Source organism: Mustela nivalis (genome assembly GCF_964662115.1).
Source record: "Mustela nivalis genome assembly, chromosome: 2".
NCBI classification, from domain to species: Eukaryota; Metazoa; Chordata; class Mammalia; order Carnivora; family Mustelidae; genus Mustela; species Mustela nivalis.
This window is the reverse complement of record NC_139021.1, coordinates 176581974-176597414: the sequence shown is the minus strand read 5'-3', so window position 1 is coordinate 176597414 and position 15441 is coordinate 176581974. Positions and strand designations below refer to the sequence as shown.

The following is a 15441-nucleotide window of genomic DNA, read 5'->3' as shown; positions in this document are numbered from 1 at the left end:
TGCAGAGTCAAATTGGCCTGTGGACTTGGGCTTGACCTTGCACAGTCGCAGACACCCCTGTGCTGGTTTCTGTGGCCCCAAAGATGGCCAGCTAGAATCAAGGACCTAGCAATCCCTGCCTGTTAGTATGACTCGGCTCTATGGCCGGGACCCATCTGCTCGCTTGAAACCATCCTAAAAGAAGGATTGAGAACAGCTGGGTCATCACCGCTGCTGCAAAGATACAGCGGCTTCGGGCTGAGTGGAAGGGCCACAGCACAACACCAGCTCCAAGAGGGCACCAGGGATTCTTGTCCGCTTCTGATCAGAGCTGTAGCCCCAGGGCTTAGGGCAGTGCCTGGCATGCAGTAAGTGCTCAATAAACACATGTTGCATCAGGACTAAACAAACCCATGGCAGCTGTTTCTATAAAGACCCAATCTTCTGCCACACGGAATCCTCAGCCAGAGGCTGGCACCTGGCTGCCCTTGGACTGAAAGCAACTTATGGCTACATTTGGTCTGGGCAGCTCAGTAGTTTTTTTCTTTTTTCTTTCTTTTTTTTTTTTTTTTAATGTATAATTCATGGCCGATATTTAAAAACCAGGAGCTCTTACAGCCAAATCTGAATCTCTGGCTTCCAGTGAAGAATTTGATCTGGCAACATCAGGCCCACATCCCTCCAGAGCAACCCGCTGATGGCGGAGTAAGAAGAAGCTGCCCACTTGGGAGGGCAAAGCCTGCCCGGGGTCCAGCACCCACAGCTGCCCCCACTCACGCTGTGGCTGTGAATCCCCCCAGCTCGACTCTGCAATGTGACATCTGGGCTCATCTCTGTGGCTGCTGTAGGCTGACTGCGGGCTGGGCCCCGAGTGGGGGCACTTCACAGTCTCCAGGATCCCCCACTTTATGAGGCCAGAGCCCCCAGTGGACAAGTGTGTCCCTCTCTTCTCAGGGAGCCTGGATTTGTGGGGCGCTCATCTGTTGACTGGCTTGTTAGGACGAACAGGGTCACAGACTTGTGTATTTAGCCGTGTCTATACCCCCACCAGCACCATCAGCAACCGCTCCCCCCACCCCCCGCCGAAACACCAATTTGCCTCACTTTCTCCTGTCGCAAGCGACATCATGGTCCCAGCCGCTGGCACTGCTGAGAACTGGGTTTGATCCCACACAGACTGTCTGAATGGTTCCTAGTAACACAGTCAATGAGATGCTGTCTTCAGAGGCATCCAGACAGAAAGGAGGGGAGGGCGCAAGCCGAGTGTGGGAGGATGGGTCAGCTGATCGCTGTCTGAGTAGTTCCTACCTGCCGGGAGCCTGCTGCGCATGCGTTACACCTCCCCTCCATCACTCCTCACAATGAAAAAGTAGGCACTGCCGTCCCCATTGTCCAGAGAGGGAAACTGAGGCCCAGAGAGCCTCCTTGACCTGCCCAAGGGTATTCAGCAGGACAAGAAACAAGACTGAAGCTCAAACTCAGGCATTCTAAGCATGATCCTGGGCTCTTTCCAACGTCCCTGTTTCTGGAAGTATGGGCTAGAGGGCATTGCTGTGGACACCAACCACGGGAGGCTACAGACAGCAGCACTGAGTGCCGGGAGCAGCAGACAGACCCAGAGTCTGCCAGCAGAACACGGGAATCAGCCTGGCTTTAGGTAGCAGCACACTGGACCAAGAATCAAAAGAGCTGATTAGCTTGTAACTGTAGGAAGATCTCCCTTACAGTGGCATTTCTTCTTTATCAATAAAATGGAAATCTATTCACTTACTCATCTATTCGTTTGCAGTACAGCAGGGTAGTTAAATGAGAAGCACAGATTCTGAAATACATATACTTTGGTTTGACCTTGGCCAAATCACTCTATTTCTGTGTGCCTCAGTTTCTCATCTGGAAAAGAATTATTATCAATGAGATGACTGGCATAGAGGAAGCAGGCCCAATAAATGCTAGTTTCTACTCCCCCTTCATTCACTTGTGCATTCAACAAGCCTCACCATCTTGCCTAAGGAGAAGGTTCTGTGACCCTACTCAAAGGGGCTAGTGTTAACCCTGGGTTCCTGGGCCACCATCCTCCTATGCTCTGATCCATCTCCCTGCCCACTTTCTTCTTCCCAAGTTTCCCTCCCTCTAGGCCCTCCCTGAGGCCATCCCAGGACTTGGGCTCTTCTGTAGTGGGGACAACATGTATACCCAGGACCATGCCAGCCCAACTTGCTCTTTCCAAATTGACATCTTCACCCCTAACATCTGCACACCCATGTTCACCACAGCATTATTCACAATAGCCAAGATATGGGAAGAACCCTATGTGTCCAATGATGGATGAATGGATAGAAGATAGAAGATGTGGTATATATATATATACATATATATATATACATATATATATGTATATATATATATATACACACACACACACAAAGGAATACCACTCAGCCATAAGAGTGAGGACATCTGCCATTCGTGACAACATGGATGGACCTTGAGAGCATTATGCTAAGAGAAACAGGTCAGACAGAGAAAGACAAATACTGTATGATCTCATATGTGGAATCTAACAAGCCATGCTCACAGAAACAGAGACTAGAATGATGGTTAACAAGGGATGGAGGTGGGGGGTGGAAGAAACGGGGAGACAGTGCTCAAGGGGTAGCAACGTCCAGCTATTAGATGAATAAGTTCTAGAGATCTAGTGTATAGCATGGTGATTATAGTTAATAATACTATATTATATACTTGAAATGTACTAAGATAGATCTTAAATGTTCTTACCACAAAAAAGGCAACACTAATTATGTGACACAGTACAGGTGCTAGCTAATACTACAGTGAAAATCATTTCTCAATATACAAATGTACCAGAGCAACATATTATACCCCTTAAATTTATGCACTGTTATGTGTCAATTATAGCTCAGTAAAGCTAGGAAAACACTGAGCATAAAGACCAAGGAATACTGGAAAAGGAGGTTAACAGTATACTGCTAAAGAAGGCAACTGTTGCTTCTCTGCCTTAAATGATTTCCAAGTCTTTGAGCTGGCTATTTTATGAGTGTTATCATGCGTCTTCACATGAATCAGTACCCACTGCAGCGGGGCAATACTGCCAGTCAGACTGAGGGTTGCTGGAGGGGGGGATGGGTGGCTGGGGGATGGGCATGAAGGAGGCACGTGATGGAATGAGCGCTGGGTGTTTTATGCAACGGATGAATCCCTCAAATCTACCTCTGCAACTAATAATTCCCTGTATGTTAAGTAAATTGGATTTAGGATTTAAAATTTAAAAAAGAGATGCAGCACATAGAAAGAGAAAAAAGAAGAAGAATGACTGCCTTGTAGAATTCCGCAGGTGCTTCTAAACCGCTCTACACACTCTCAGCAGAAGACAGGACCTTCTCACCAGTGCATGTAATCGCTTTGTTCAAAAACATAACAATAAAACTTCCAGGCTGTTTCCAAAATATAACCAAGCAGAAACAGAAGGGGGATTCTCAACCTGTTGGGCAGCCAGCTGGCCTTATCGGAGAGGCGTCCCCAGATTCCACGGTCCTCACTGGAAGGTCTTAATTGGCTTTCGAGATTTTGCACAGCGCTGCAAATTTGGGTAATCGAGTTTGGGGAAAAGTGTAATCAAGCTGATTTATTCACAATTATCTCTCCCTATTATCCTCCTTGTTACCCCATTCTGCAATTACTTGCCTGGAAAATTTTTATGTAATAGAGACATGCAGAAGAAGGCAGCCGATCCCCTGAATCCTACAGCAAGGGGCTCGGCTCTTCCCGGGGAGCCTGGGCTCCTACAGGAGAGGGACCTCAGCACAGGTGGTGTAAATGAGGCGCAAATGCCCAAGGAGCCTCTGCTCCAAAGCCAGAGGTCCTCGAACCCTACATGCACTTGGAAACTCACAATCATTCCCTCTGGGACAGGACTCACTCCCCGTCAGGTCAATGTGCGTACACTGCCCGACCACCACCAAGTGCATTCCAAAGTAAGGGGCGCCTGGTTGCTCAGTCATTAAGCATCTGATTTTGACTCAGGTCATGTTGCTGGGATCATGTTCATGTTCAGGTCAGGTCCTGGGATCGAGTCCCGTGTCCGGCTCCCTGCTCAGCAGGAAGCCTGCTTCTCCCTGTCCCGCTGCTCCCCCTGCTTGTGTTCTCTCGCTCAAGGTCTCCCTGTCAATTAAATAAATAAAATCTTAAAGAAAAAAAAAAAAACACAAATTCTCTGGAGTATGACTAACATTCCCTCCATTCTACGGAGGGTCAAACTGAGGCTCTCAGAGGCCACGCAGCATCCGCGCCGCCAGATCTCTGAGCCACCTCTGCGTGGCTTCAGAACCCGTGCTCATGCTCACCAGATGCTCCTGCCTCATCAAGGGAAAGGTTGGGACAGAGGGGTCTGTTCTCATCCAAGGGTCAGCTGCTCTTTTAAAGGAGGATTTGGGAAGAAGTGAGAAAACCTTAAAAATCGGAAAGAAAGCCACTCACCAAGGGAAGCTGGTGGCACATCATGGTCGGAGGTTTTTGGCAACGCCGATCAGGAAGTCTACAGATGGAGGCCCTGCTCTCCATGAGGCCACCAGCATGCCTCCTAACCTTCCAGAGGGCACGTGTTTCTCTAAACCTCCATTTCTCCATGTGTAAAGTCCTTGGGTGGCCTCTAAGCAATACCACGGAATGACTTCTAGGGTTTGAAGAGCTTCTGATGTGAGACCAGAACAGAGCAAGAAGGTCCTGGGGACGCTTCTCGACCCCAAGCTGCACATCACACTCACTCGAGAAACTTGTAAGAATACCCCTGGCCTGGCCCTGTCCCAGACCAACCCAAACTGAATCTCTGGGGAACCATGGTGTGTCCCTGCTCTGGAGCCGCTCTGCAGGGAAAAGACAGGCAGGAGGCTACGAGGGGCCCACGAAACACGTCTCCTTTAAATTCTGCTCCTTTCTCTTTTCTGTGTTTTTTCTCTTTGATGTTGTCTTTACCTCTCAATCCGTAATAGTCCTTCTGAAAATGTGACAAGGAATCCAGCTTCTGGCACCAAAACACATGTGTGCTTGTGTTGCATTCCACCCGTGAACCCTTCTGTTTTGCAGGGAGTCCCCTCCGAAGACCTCAATAGCCATAAGCTAAGCCAGCACCACGTCCCCAGGGTCTGCGCTGCCCTGTCCTGGGCTGAGATTGGCCTGGGCCAGCAGCAGGTCCCTAAGCTCTGGCCGCCATTCCCAGTGGGCAGCATCAAGAAGGGTTTGGATTTGGAGAGAGAGATGAAGGGACACACCCCAGCCCTGACCTCGGAGGCACAACCCGGAGCCCGTGCGAAGAGTTTAATAAATGTCTGCGGAGCCCAAAGCAGCCCCGGGCATGGGAATTCGGAGTGAACGAGGCACAGTGCACATCCCCAGGGAGCCAGGGAGCGGGTGGGAGGGGCTGAAACCCAACCGTTTTAGTTTCCTTTTATTGTAACAAACGGTCACAAACTTAGCGGCTTTAACAACACCAGCTCTAGAGGTCAAAAGTGGGATGCGGGGGTGCCTGGGAGGCTCAGTTGGTTCAGCCTCCCGACTCTTGGTTTCAGCTCAGGTCCTGATGTCAGGGTTGTGAGCTCAAACCCCAGGTCCAGCTCTGGGCTCCGTGTGGAATATCTTTAGAGTCCTTCTGCCTCACCCTCCATCCGTGACCCACCCCCCAAATTGTGACTGTTCTCTCTCCCTTATTAATAATAAATAAGTAAAATCGAAAAAAAAAAAAAAAAAGTCTGTTGCATATCTCGCCGCTGGGCTTAGATGGACATGTTAGCAGGGCTGCATTCCCTTCTGGAAGCTCAGAGGACAATCATTTCCTTGCCTTTCCCAGGTTGTAGAGGTCTTCTTCATTCTTTAACTCATGACCCCCTTCAACGTCACGGCCAGCAAGAGTAGGTCTGGAACTGTGCGCCCCGCACCTCTCTGGCCCCCTCTCTGCCTCCTCTTCCTTCAGCTTCAAAGATGCGCATGATTAGACAGATCCCACCTGCTAACACTCCCCAACACTGGTGACCCGATGAGCAGCTTTACCTACCTGTGGGACCTGAAATCCCTCTGCCACATAAGGTAACACATCCACAGTTTCCAGGGATTATGCTGTGGACATCCCTGCAGGACATGACTCTGCCACATGCTGGTCATTTACGGTGACCAACTGTGACGACGCACTGCGAGGTGAAGGGAAGATTCCGGGCGCCCCTATTTTGTTGTTGCTGTTGACATGACATGCAAACATGAACAGGAAAAGAAGAGAGATGCAAAGAAAGTCCCCAAAATGATAACACAGGTGACCTCTGCCCAGTCACTGTGACATCACACTTGTCCACTTTCCTGTGTGACACTTACTACCACACTGATATCCGGGGACCGCTGGGGTCTCGCCAGGCTGGAAGCTGCGTGAGCACAGCGCCCGTGTCTATGTCCCTCCACCCCAGGCCCCCATGGTGACCACGGCAGACACTGGACAGGACTCACGCTGCCCCTGCACCTCCTGAGTGCGTCACTCACGCCACAGCACTCAGTCTTCACAATCCCCCCAGAGCTCGGCATTATTTTAAGCTCTGCTGTTTGCACCTGAGCAAAACTACTCCAGCCCACCTCGCTCAAAACGACTGTGGGGCCTGGGAAAAGGTCGCTGGCACTGTCGCCCCCCTCTGCTGATGGAAGACAGCACCTACTCCCTGTCCTGAACTCGAATATGTCTAATTTATCCCAACTCTCACCTGGATGAAGATGACGTGGAGCCCTAGCAGGGAGCGCTCCTCAGGGAAGGGGGGACACCCCTCTGCAGGCCAGGAGTCCGCCAAACTGGGGGCAGGGGCACAGGGAACCAGGACAGTGAGGATGTGGTCAGGGACAGCGATGGGAAAACGTGCTCCAGCCCCGCCAGCGGGAACGGCAAGGACTTGGGAGCCATGTGCGTCCGCACTAGACCCTGAACTGTAACTTGAAGCTGTGATCCTGGGGCTGTCACTGGCCCAGCAGTGAGGACCAGCAGAGGTGAGGATGGCATCCGGCCCTCCCGCCAGGGTCTGGAATCCACAGGCTGGCCAATCCACATCCCTCAGGGACTTGTGCTTCTCTAGCTTGATGCCGGCCACGTGGCTTCCCCCGGGGCCCCTGAACTTGCCGAGAGTGCCCCGACACGGGGATTTTGTCCTTGCCATTTCCTCGACCTGGAACATACCCCCCAGACACCTGCAAGGCTCGCCCTTCACTTGCTTCACTGGGACGCTGGTGCTCAAATAGCATCCTGTCAGCCCGGTGTTCTCGAACACTTCGGCATGAAACAGCAGCACCCACTGCGAACCAGTCCTCCCTCTCCTCCTCGGCTGCCTTTTCATCAACCGTTCGTCACCATCCAACAGACTATATTTTTATTTCTGTGCTTATTTTAGTCTTTCTCATTGGACTGGCATACAAGCTCGACAGGGGCAAAGACTTTCTCCGTCTGGTTGCTGCTATGTCTCCAGGACCCAGAGTTCTCACCTGGCGTCTAACAGAGGAAAGAACCTGTTGGGGAACGGATGTTCTCTGTCCACAAGTTCAGAATAAAAACAAAAACAAAAACAACAAAGAAAACACTCATACATTTGCTGATATCCCCTCCCACAAATGGTCTGTAATCATAGTTCTGGCTAGGAGAAAGAGTTGTGGAAAATGAGGTAGGTGTCCTACACACACACACACGCACGCACGCACGCACGCACGCACGCGACAACTAGGAAGGTCCAAGCATAGCCAGGCCAGGATGACAAGGGCAGAGAGGCCTGGACACGGACCTGACCTGGGCTGCATGAGATCCGGAGAGTTTGAGGATTTGATTCCGTCCTTCCCTCCACCCCCTCCGCCCCTACAAGGCAGAAAAGCCCCTCAAGCCCCACACAGGTGGAAATCCGGAGTCAGCCGGTTTTCATGGAAAGGCTCAGCTCATCTAGACAACAGCTTTCTAACAACCTCGCCCATGGGCCACACAGCTGAGAACCTGGAAGCAGACGGGAACGTGAGCCATCTTTTGTCAAGTGGGCCCCGGGGTCAAGTGCTCTACAGAACTGGAGACTAATTCCACATTTCACAGCTGAGGTTCGGAGATTCTGCAGCTAGTTAAGCGGCAGTGGGGACGCAAACCCAGGGTTATCTGGCTTCGGGCCTGGGAGCTCTACCCATCACCCCACACCACCTCAAGGCCTGCAGAGGCCAAGTGTCGTGTGTTAATGCAGATGAGCTGGGTCACTTGCCATCCTGGGAGAAGAGGGGAATCCAGCACCAGCCTCCCAGGATCATACACTGAGGCACTAGAGGGTCAGCTCCCCACCTGAAAACAGACAAAGGAGGCAGAAGGGGCCTCTACAAAGCAGGCACAAAGTCCCAGCCGCTGAAGTTCTATAATTAAAGACATTGGAGGGGCTGTTACTAAACCCCAAGGCCGCAGAATCACAGCATCAGTGTCCCTTGGAGTAGGAGCAGATTTCAGTTATCAGGGGCTTACTAGCTGGCTTGGAAGAAGGTCTCAGTGTCTTCATCTGTCCCATACAGACAGCAGGAGCACCAAACCCCACCCAGAGGCGGGGGGCACTGTGACACAAAGTGTTTGGCAGCCAGGGAGAGCCCAGGCAGGGTGTGCTGTTGATGTGGTGGCTGTTACGATCACTGGGTTTCAACTCCCCCTCCAGCACTCCGCTTTCACGGTTGGTTAATCGGTGATGCCCACCAGGCAAGCAGCTGGACGTGGCTGGAGAGTGGCACCTGTTTTAAAGCTCTTTCATTCGACAAACTGCATTGTCCTTTCTTTCTGACATCCCCGATGAGGTCCTGGAACCCCCAGAATGGTCTACACTCTCCTTCCTTGGCGGTCCACACCTGGGCATGGTCTAGTTAAGCATCTACAGTTCCATGCCCTGTTCCCCACAGGCAAACCTGTCACTGGCAAGTGGAGTACAAGATCCAATGGCGTGAGGTCTAGAATCCTGCCCCGTACTCTGAGAGGGGTCATACCAACAATCAGAGCATCCACGGGGCATCTACTGTGAGCCAATCATAGGGCCACTGCTCAGGGAGGAGCATCTAATAAGGCAGACAGAGGCCCTATGTGTCCTTGATGCAAAGCAGAAGATGGACAATCAGACAACAGCCACATGGTTCGGTGAGCATTGTAATGGGAAGAAGGGGCGCTGTCCATCTTGCAGGTTCAGGGGAAGCTGCCCAGAGAAAGTCAGAGCTCAGCTGGGGGCTGGAAGCCAGTACAGTTTGAGAGAGGAAGGTGGGAGAGAGGAACCAGAAAAGGACTCCAGGAAAGAAGTGCTATGAGGAGATTTACCATCCTCCAGATCTCGAGGTCCTACTGCTATCCATAGCATACAAGACGTAATTAATTTTAAAAAGCATATGAGGCATAATTAATTTTAAAAATTAGCATCTAGGAGGCCTGAAGTCCTTGCTTGGTCTTCTGTACGCAAACTGCCTTTGAGCCAGGCCTCTCCCGTTGCTGGCAGCTGCTGCTGGCCCTGCAGAAGGGAGCTGCAAGGCTTCACATGTAATCCTGTTAGGGTTTACCTTGTTAGTTTCAGACCCATCATTCCTGCCAAGATTTTTATGAATCTTGATTCTATTATCCTACATATTAGACTTCCATCCCAGTTTTGTGTCATTCGCAAATTTGATAAGCCTGCTGTCTATGTCTTTATCCAAGTAGCTGATAAAACCCTAAACAGAGCAGGTCAGATTCAGAGTCCTGAGGCATGGGGCTTGACAGCGTCGCCCAGCTGTGCCCCAGATGCATGGCCATTGTTTGTATTCTCTGGATGAGCTACTTGTTCAATCTCTAAGTACTAGAGTAGCCAGATGATATAGTCTCCTGCTGTACTCCAGGGGAACACAAACTAAGTAACAAGAACTGTAGTATCTCACTCATGCAGAACACAACTATCAAGACCATTCCTAAGAACCAGTGAACAATTTAAAAAGCCTCTAGGCATGCCCCATACTCAAGCACTTAACCACAGGAGAGCTATTTAGACCTGAAGCTAAACCTAGTCACTCTTACTTTACACACAGTTCTAATAAGATGACTATCTCCTTTCAAGGCCCTTTGCAGATTAGCAGCTGCAAATTATAGTAGAAACATCACTTGCTTTAAGAAAACAGTGTCCATAACCTTTCTCATAGATAGAAAAACATGTAAACTATAAGGAAAAAAACCACATTAATTAAAACCCTCCATTAGTGCATGAGAAAGGTGCCTTACACCTTAGTACACCAAAAAGAACCGCAGAACCACCTGAGGCCCCTGGTCACCAGCAATAAATTATATTATGTTTGTCATCCTTTGTTTTAGAATAAAGGTAACAACTTTTTTAAAAAAATGCATAATATGAGTTATTTGCAGTGTGAGGAAACATTTATTCATTCAGCAAACTTGTCTTGCACACCAAGATGCACAGGTAGGTTGGAAATGGGAAAGGGTTGGAAGGACCTTGCCCAGTAGCAGTGACCCCAACAGGCAAGGTTCCTGTACTTACAGAGCTTACAACCTGCTGAGTGGGGACAGACAATAAACAAGGATGCCAATATATAATGGACAGCATCATTTCTGATTAAAATAAGTATATTCAAACACTAAAACAGGGGATATGATAATGCAATAGGGTGGGGGATGGGACACTGAACAAAATGTTCAGCAAAGGTTCCTCCAGCAAGGGACATTTGAGCAGAAAGGATGAGAAGAACAAGACAGATTAGGCACTGCAAAGAGGAATGTCAACTGATATAACCTTTCTGCCCTTTGGCAGAAGTAGAGAAAAAACACGCTTTGTCCCAGAAATTCCTCATCCAGGAATTAAGTCTAAGAATACAATCAGGGATGTGCACAAAACGCATGAGCCAGATGGTTCAACTCAGTGTTGTTCACATCAACCTGAACCCAGGAACAGCCTACAGCTGACTGTATAAAATTATTTGCCTTAGTTTAATGGACTGTGTTGCAGCTATAGGGGAGATACCCTTCTGAGTTCTTGGCTGGAACCCCTATGCCAAAAGACAGATTAACAACAAAAAGACAAAAAAGAGGTTATTAACATGTATCCTATAGTTTCACATGGGAGATACCCAAGGAAAAATGAGTAGCTCAAAGCTGTGCTTAGAACTCCAGCTTGTACAGCATCCCCTGTAAAGAACAATAAATTTGTGGAGAAAAGAAAGGACAAAGGAAAAGAGTTTTTAGCACTTTCAAGGGCAGCAAACTGCAGGAAGGTCAATATATGAGAGAAAACTAATGGCACATAAAACCTAGTGGTGGTTTGTTATGTGAATTTCTCCAATGCCATCTCCAAACTGATAGGGTCCAAGACTGTCTCCAGTGACTAATTTCTGACCTTCCTGGAACAGAAGGAAGGAGGGAACTCTTGAAAATTTATGCCCCACTTTTAGGTAAAGAGGGGGAAGGCATGGAGCCTTCCTCATCTGTCTCAGCTGCCTTCGACTCAAAATAATCTTTATGTCAAAGTGGCATATTTTGGGGTGGTGTATCCTGCCAACCTTCACAGCTTTTACAAAAACAAGTTGAGGATGAATATTTATTAGCATAGAAAGATAATGAGGGTATAATGCCAAATGGAAAAGTCAGGTTAAAAAATCATATTTTAGACAAGGCAGAGCTTTTGTGCAGAAAAGTATTACGTGTTATGGCAGAGGAGAAGGAAAAAAAAAAAAAACCACTGAAAGAATACAAACCAAAATGTTAACTGTGGTTTTTCTCTGGCTAGTAGGATCATAAATAATTTCACTTTCCTCCCTTTTTCCTCTCCATATTATAGAAGTTTCCTGCATTGAGCTTATATTTATTTGGGTTATAATCTTAAAATATTGCTTATTGAAAATAAAAGGAAAAAATTCTAGCAAAGATAACATTTTGAAATGCTGTGGTTCTGGAAGAGGTAAACTTTGACTAAGAGGTAACACAGCATGTGAAAAAGCCCATGCCCTAGGAAGAGATGGGAAGTAACTAAGTGTGAAGTCTGCGCCTGAGGAAATGGATCTGACCCCACTGAGGACCCCACACAAGAAGGTGGTGGAAAGTCCGCTCTGGACATGGGCCCTGCCAGGGATGGAAACCTGGCAGACTACAGTGTGTGTCCAGACATTTAATCAAACACACACATGGCCACACTATCACACCGTCACCTTTACAATCTCCCTGCTTGGTGCTAGCCTGCACAGCCTCTAAATGACAGAGCCCAGTGGAAGAAGGTCAGAAGTCACCTTTCCTGGGGACCTGACAGAGCCACAAACCCACAGGGTATCCCACTACAGCATCTGGACTTTTCCTCACTGTATTTCTCCCTCAGGAGGAAAAGTGGTCCAACTTGAGTGCCCCATGGTCTCCCTCGACTTCTCCTTTGAGCTTCTCTGTACATCTCAAGGGCAAGCCTTGACCTCTGTCTTCCTGTATATAGGCCCAGGGGATCCCAACTGGAAGAGTCCCTTCCCACAACAGACATAGGTGCCAGCTGTAGTGAGGTGATTTCAGCAAAAGCTCAATATTACATGAGCACCTACTATGTGCCAGGCATGTATCAGGGGTGGGAGGGACAGTGATGAACACAAAAGTCAGAGCCCCCCTCTCAAGAAGCTCGCAATGGAATAGGACAAATGCTTTCATAACCCGAAGCCACACAGAGAAATGAAGCCTGGACTCACTTCTATCTGACATTGATTTGTACTTAGGACTTGACTCCATTCCGCGTGAAGTCGCACCTGGCTCACTCCAGAATGAGACCTGCTTTCCGACTTCCCTCTGTAGGCAGGGGCTCATGACTTCCCACAAAGCCAGCAGAAAAACCCAGGAGCCTGGTTTTAAAAACACCTCAGAAACAAAAAAATTGACAATGGGAACACTTTTTTCTGGAGTACCCCCTTCACAAAGTTCTGTTCGTTTCTTTTTTTCAAACTTGAAATAATTAAATTTAATCCAAAAAGTACTCAACTTACCTTTAGATTCTCCAAAGAGGAAGAAGAAAGCCCTCAGGCAGTAATTCTGAATGCTGACAAAGCAGTAGGGAAATTTTTTAAAACACTGTTCTCCTGTATTAATTCAAAGCAGGCAGCTCACATTCTTGAGAGGAAAATGAAAACCATGATTCATATTTGAGGCATCAAGTACACAGATAATTAATGAAGCTTCACCCAAGGCTCTTGATGCGTTTTATGTTGGCTTATTCTAAGGCAGCACTGTTTTCCAACATGGCCCACTGGCATCCAGAGAGAAGCTCTACTTCTCTTCTCAAGAAAGAAACAACAATTATGGTAGACTAAAACAGGTTTACCTTATAAAACATGTGGCTCTCACAGACAAGATGAGGTCAAGGTGACCAGAGGACCCCTGGGAGAAATGCACCCAAAGAGACATTTTTCTCTGAAGATGGGACCAGAAGCAGGGTGGGGAAATTTCTAGATTAATGCCTACCACCATGATGATGATGGTTTACGTTTACAGCACGTGCCCTGCCGGCCATGCACCAGCCCGCCAGAATTTATTCCCTGACAGTTTCGGGTAGGTTCTATTTTTATCCCCACTTTGCAGATTCACAAACTGAGAAAGGAGAGACTGAAGGAATCTAAGCAGAGATGGAGACAGCATCTGATGTGCAGTCTGGCTCCAGATCCCGGGGATCCCTGACACGAGACCCCCCCGGCCTCTGACCATGGATCTGTTACAACCAAGACCCCTGGCGGGCACAGTGTCCAGGAGACCAAAGTGTGGGTGGCTGCAGACGAAGCTATCACCCCACCCAACCCCAGCAAGAGAGCGACAGAAACCGCCAGCTACCCAAGCCAGGCAGATCTGAACCCATTCTACCTCCACCGCCTACTGGCAAATGAGCACAGACAGATCACCAACCCCGCCCTGCCCTTCCCCACCTGCAAAGGGGGAGAGGTAACAGCATTCACTTCATGCTGGTGTCATAAGGACTAGATGAGCTAATTGCACACAAAGCCTGAGAACCTCACCCGGTTGCACTGTGAAAAAGTAGGATTGTTATTACTGTATTTCTGTAAAGTCGTAAAGCTGCCTTTCTTTTAAATAATCCTATATTCTGATTATTCACTAATTTCCATAGAGACCTCTCCAGGTCATCCAAAACAGCGATGTGGAACAATAGTCGTTAGACGGTATTTTGCAAAACCGATCTGACAGTGAAAAATGTGGCCAATGAAATTATTAGGCTGTGCTGTTCTCCAGCTACCCCTGCTGAGTTTCTTTGCGAAAATAAAGATACTTTCTGATGTTGAGTGATATAATTCTTAATATATTAATGAGGTCATTCTGATTTTAGGCGTGATTTTTCACTTTTTAGATTTTCTTAAAGTGAATTAAATGTGCTTGTGCTGAAAAAGACCCTTACCTGGCACAGAGGAAGCATCCAAAAAGAAAGATGCTGTTACTCTTGGAGAAGCACTTCTAAGGGCAGCCCCCAAGGCTGGAGAGCCAGGAGTGAGGTCTGCCCAGAGGAGGGCACAGCTGGCTGGGGCCACGCTGCTCCCAGACATCCTCACTCCATTTGGTGTCCCATCTCTGAGCACTGCATTCTTCCCACCCAAACCCCAACTCCACTGGACCCTCCCACCTCCTGGCCAGTCCCCCTATAATGCCAATTCCCCTAGCCAGAAGGACTAGCCTTGCTGCGTCCCAACGGCCTGGTGAGGCAGGTGTGTGCTGTTCCTTGTCTCACGTTCTCAAGCCTGGGTCGGTATGGGACACAACCAGTGCACATCTGAATCTGCCGGAGTGAAGGATAGGTGTGATTTCTACAGCATCTGAAGTGAGGGGAGTGCAGTCTCGGCCCCCATGTGACCCACTGCTGCTCCCAGGATAAGGGAACAGGACCAGGGAAAGTGCTGTGTCACCATCCGTAGATACTCCATCCAAAGTGTAGGTATTCTCAGTGTGACGGGCAGTGCCCTCCAGCTTTCAAAGCTGGACTTCACTAAAAACAAAGAACAAAAACAAAACAACAATAAAAAAAACACCTCCAGAAACAACTACCCCTGAACTTCAGGTTCATCCCTTGTCCTGATACTTAAGACAAAGTCCACAGGAAACTTTAGGTCACAGAAACCATGAGGAGAGGACAGACTTGAAGGCACGACTCACTTGTCACCTCACGTGCTCTGGGACTGTGGACACATCTCTCCCACGTGTGCCACAGAAGTGTGATAAATTCAGAGGGGAACTGTCAACTGTCAGGACTTTTTTCCAGCTTTCCTGAGATCTAATGGACACTGCGTATGTGTAAGGGACACAGTGTGTTGTTTTGATACACTTACGTGCTACAGAATGATTATGCTCCAGTGTTAATTAACACCTCCATCATGGCACTGATCCATCATTTCTTTTTTGTGATGAGAAGACTGAAGGTTTACTCTCTTAGCTACCTT

The 15441-nt window shown here is 48.5% G+C and overlaps 1 protein-coding gene across 6 annotated transcripts in view; it reads right to left on the bottom strand.

The window, feature by feature from the left end:
• Positions 1 to 15441, bottom strand: part of PLPP4 (phospholipid phosphatase 4) — a 117486-nt gene that overhangs the window by 83206 nt on the left and 18839 nt on the right. The window contains exon 1 of one of the 6 annotated variants that reach the window (XM_082720203.1): positions 6044 to 6124. The exons of the other annotated variants lie outside the window; for them this stretch is intronic. Coding sequence (XP_082576329.1) covers positions 6044 to 6084 — 41 coding nt within the window. The 5' untranslated portion in view covers positions 6085 to 6124. Of the gene's footprint in view, positions 1 to 6043; positions 6125 to 15441 lie in introns of those variants that run through there. 6 annotated transcript variants of the gene reach the window in all.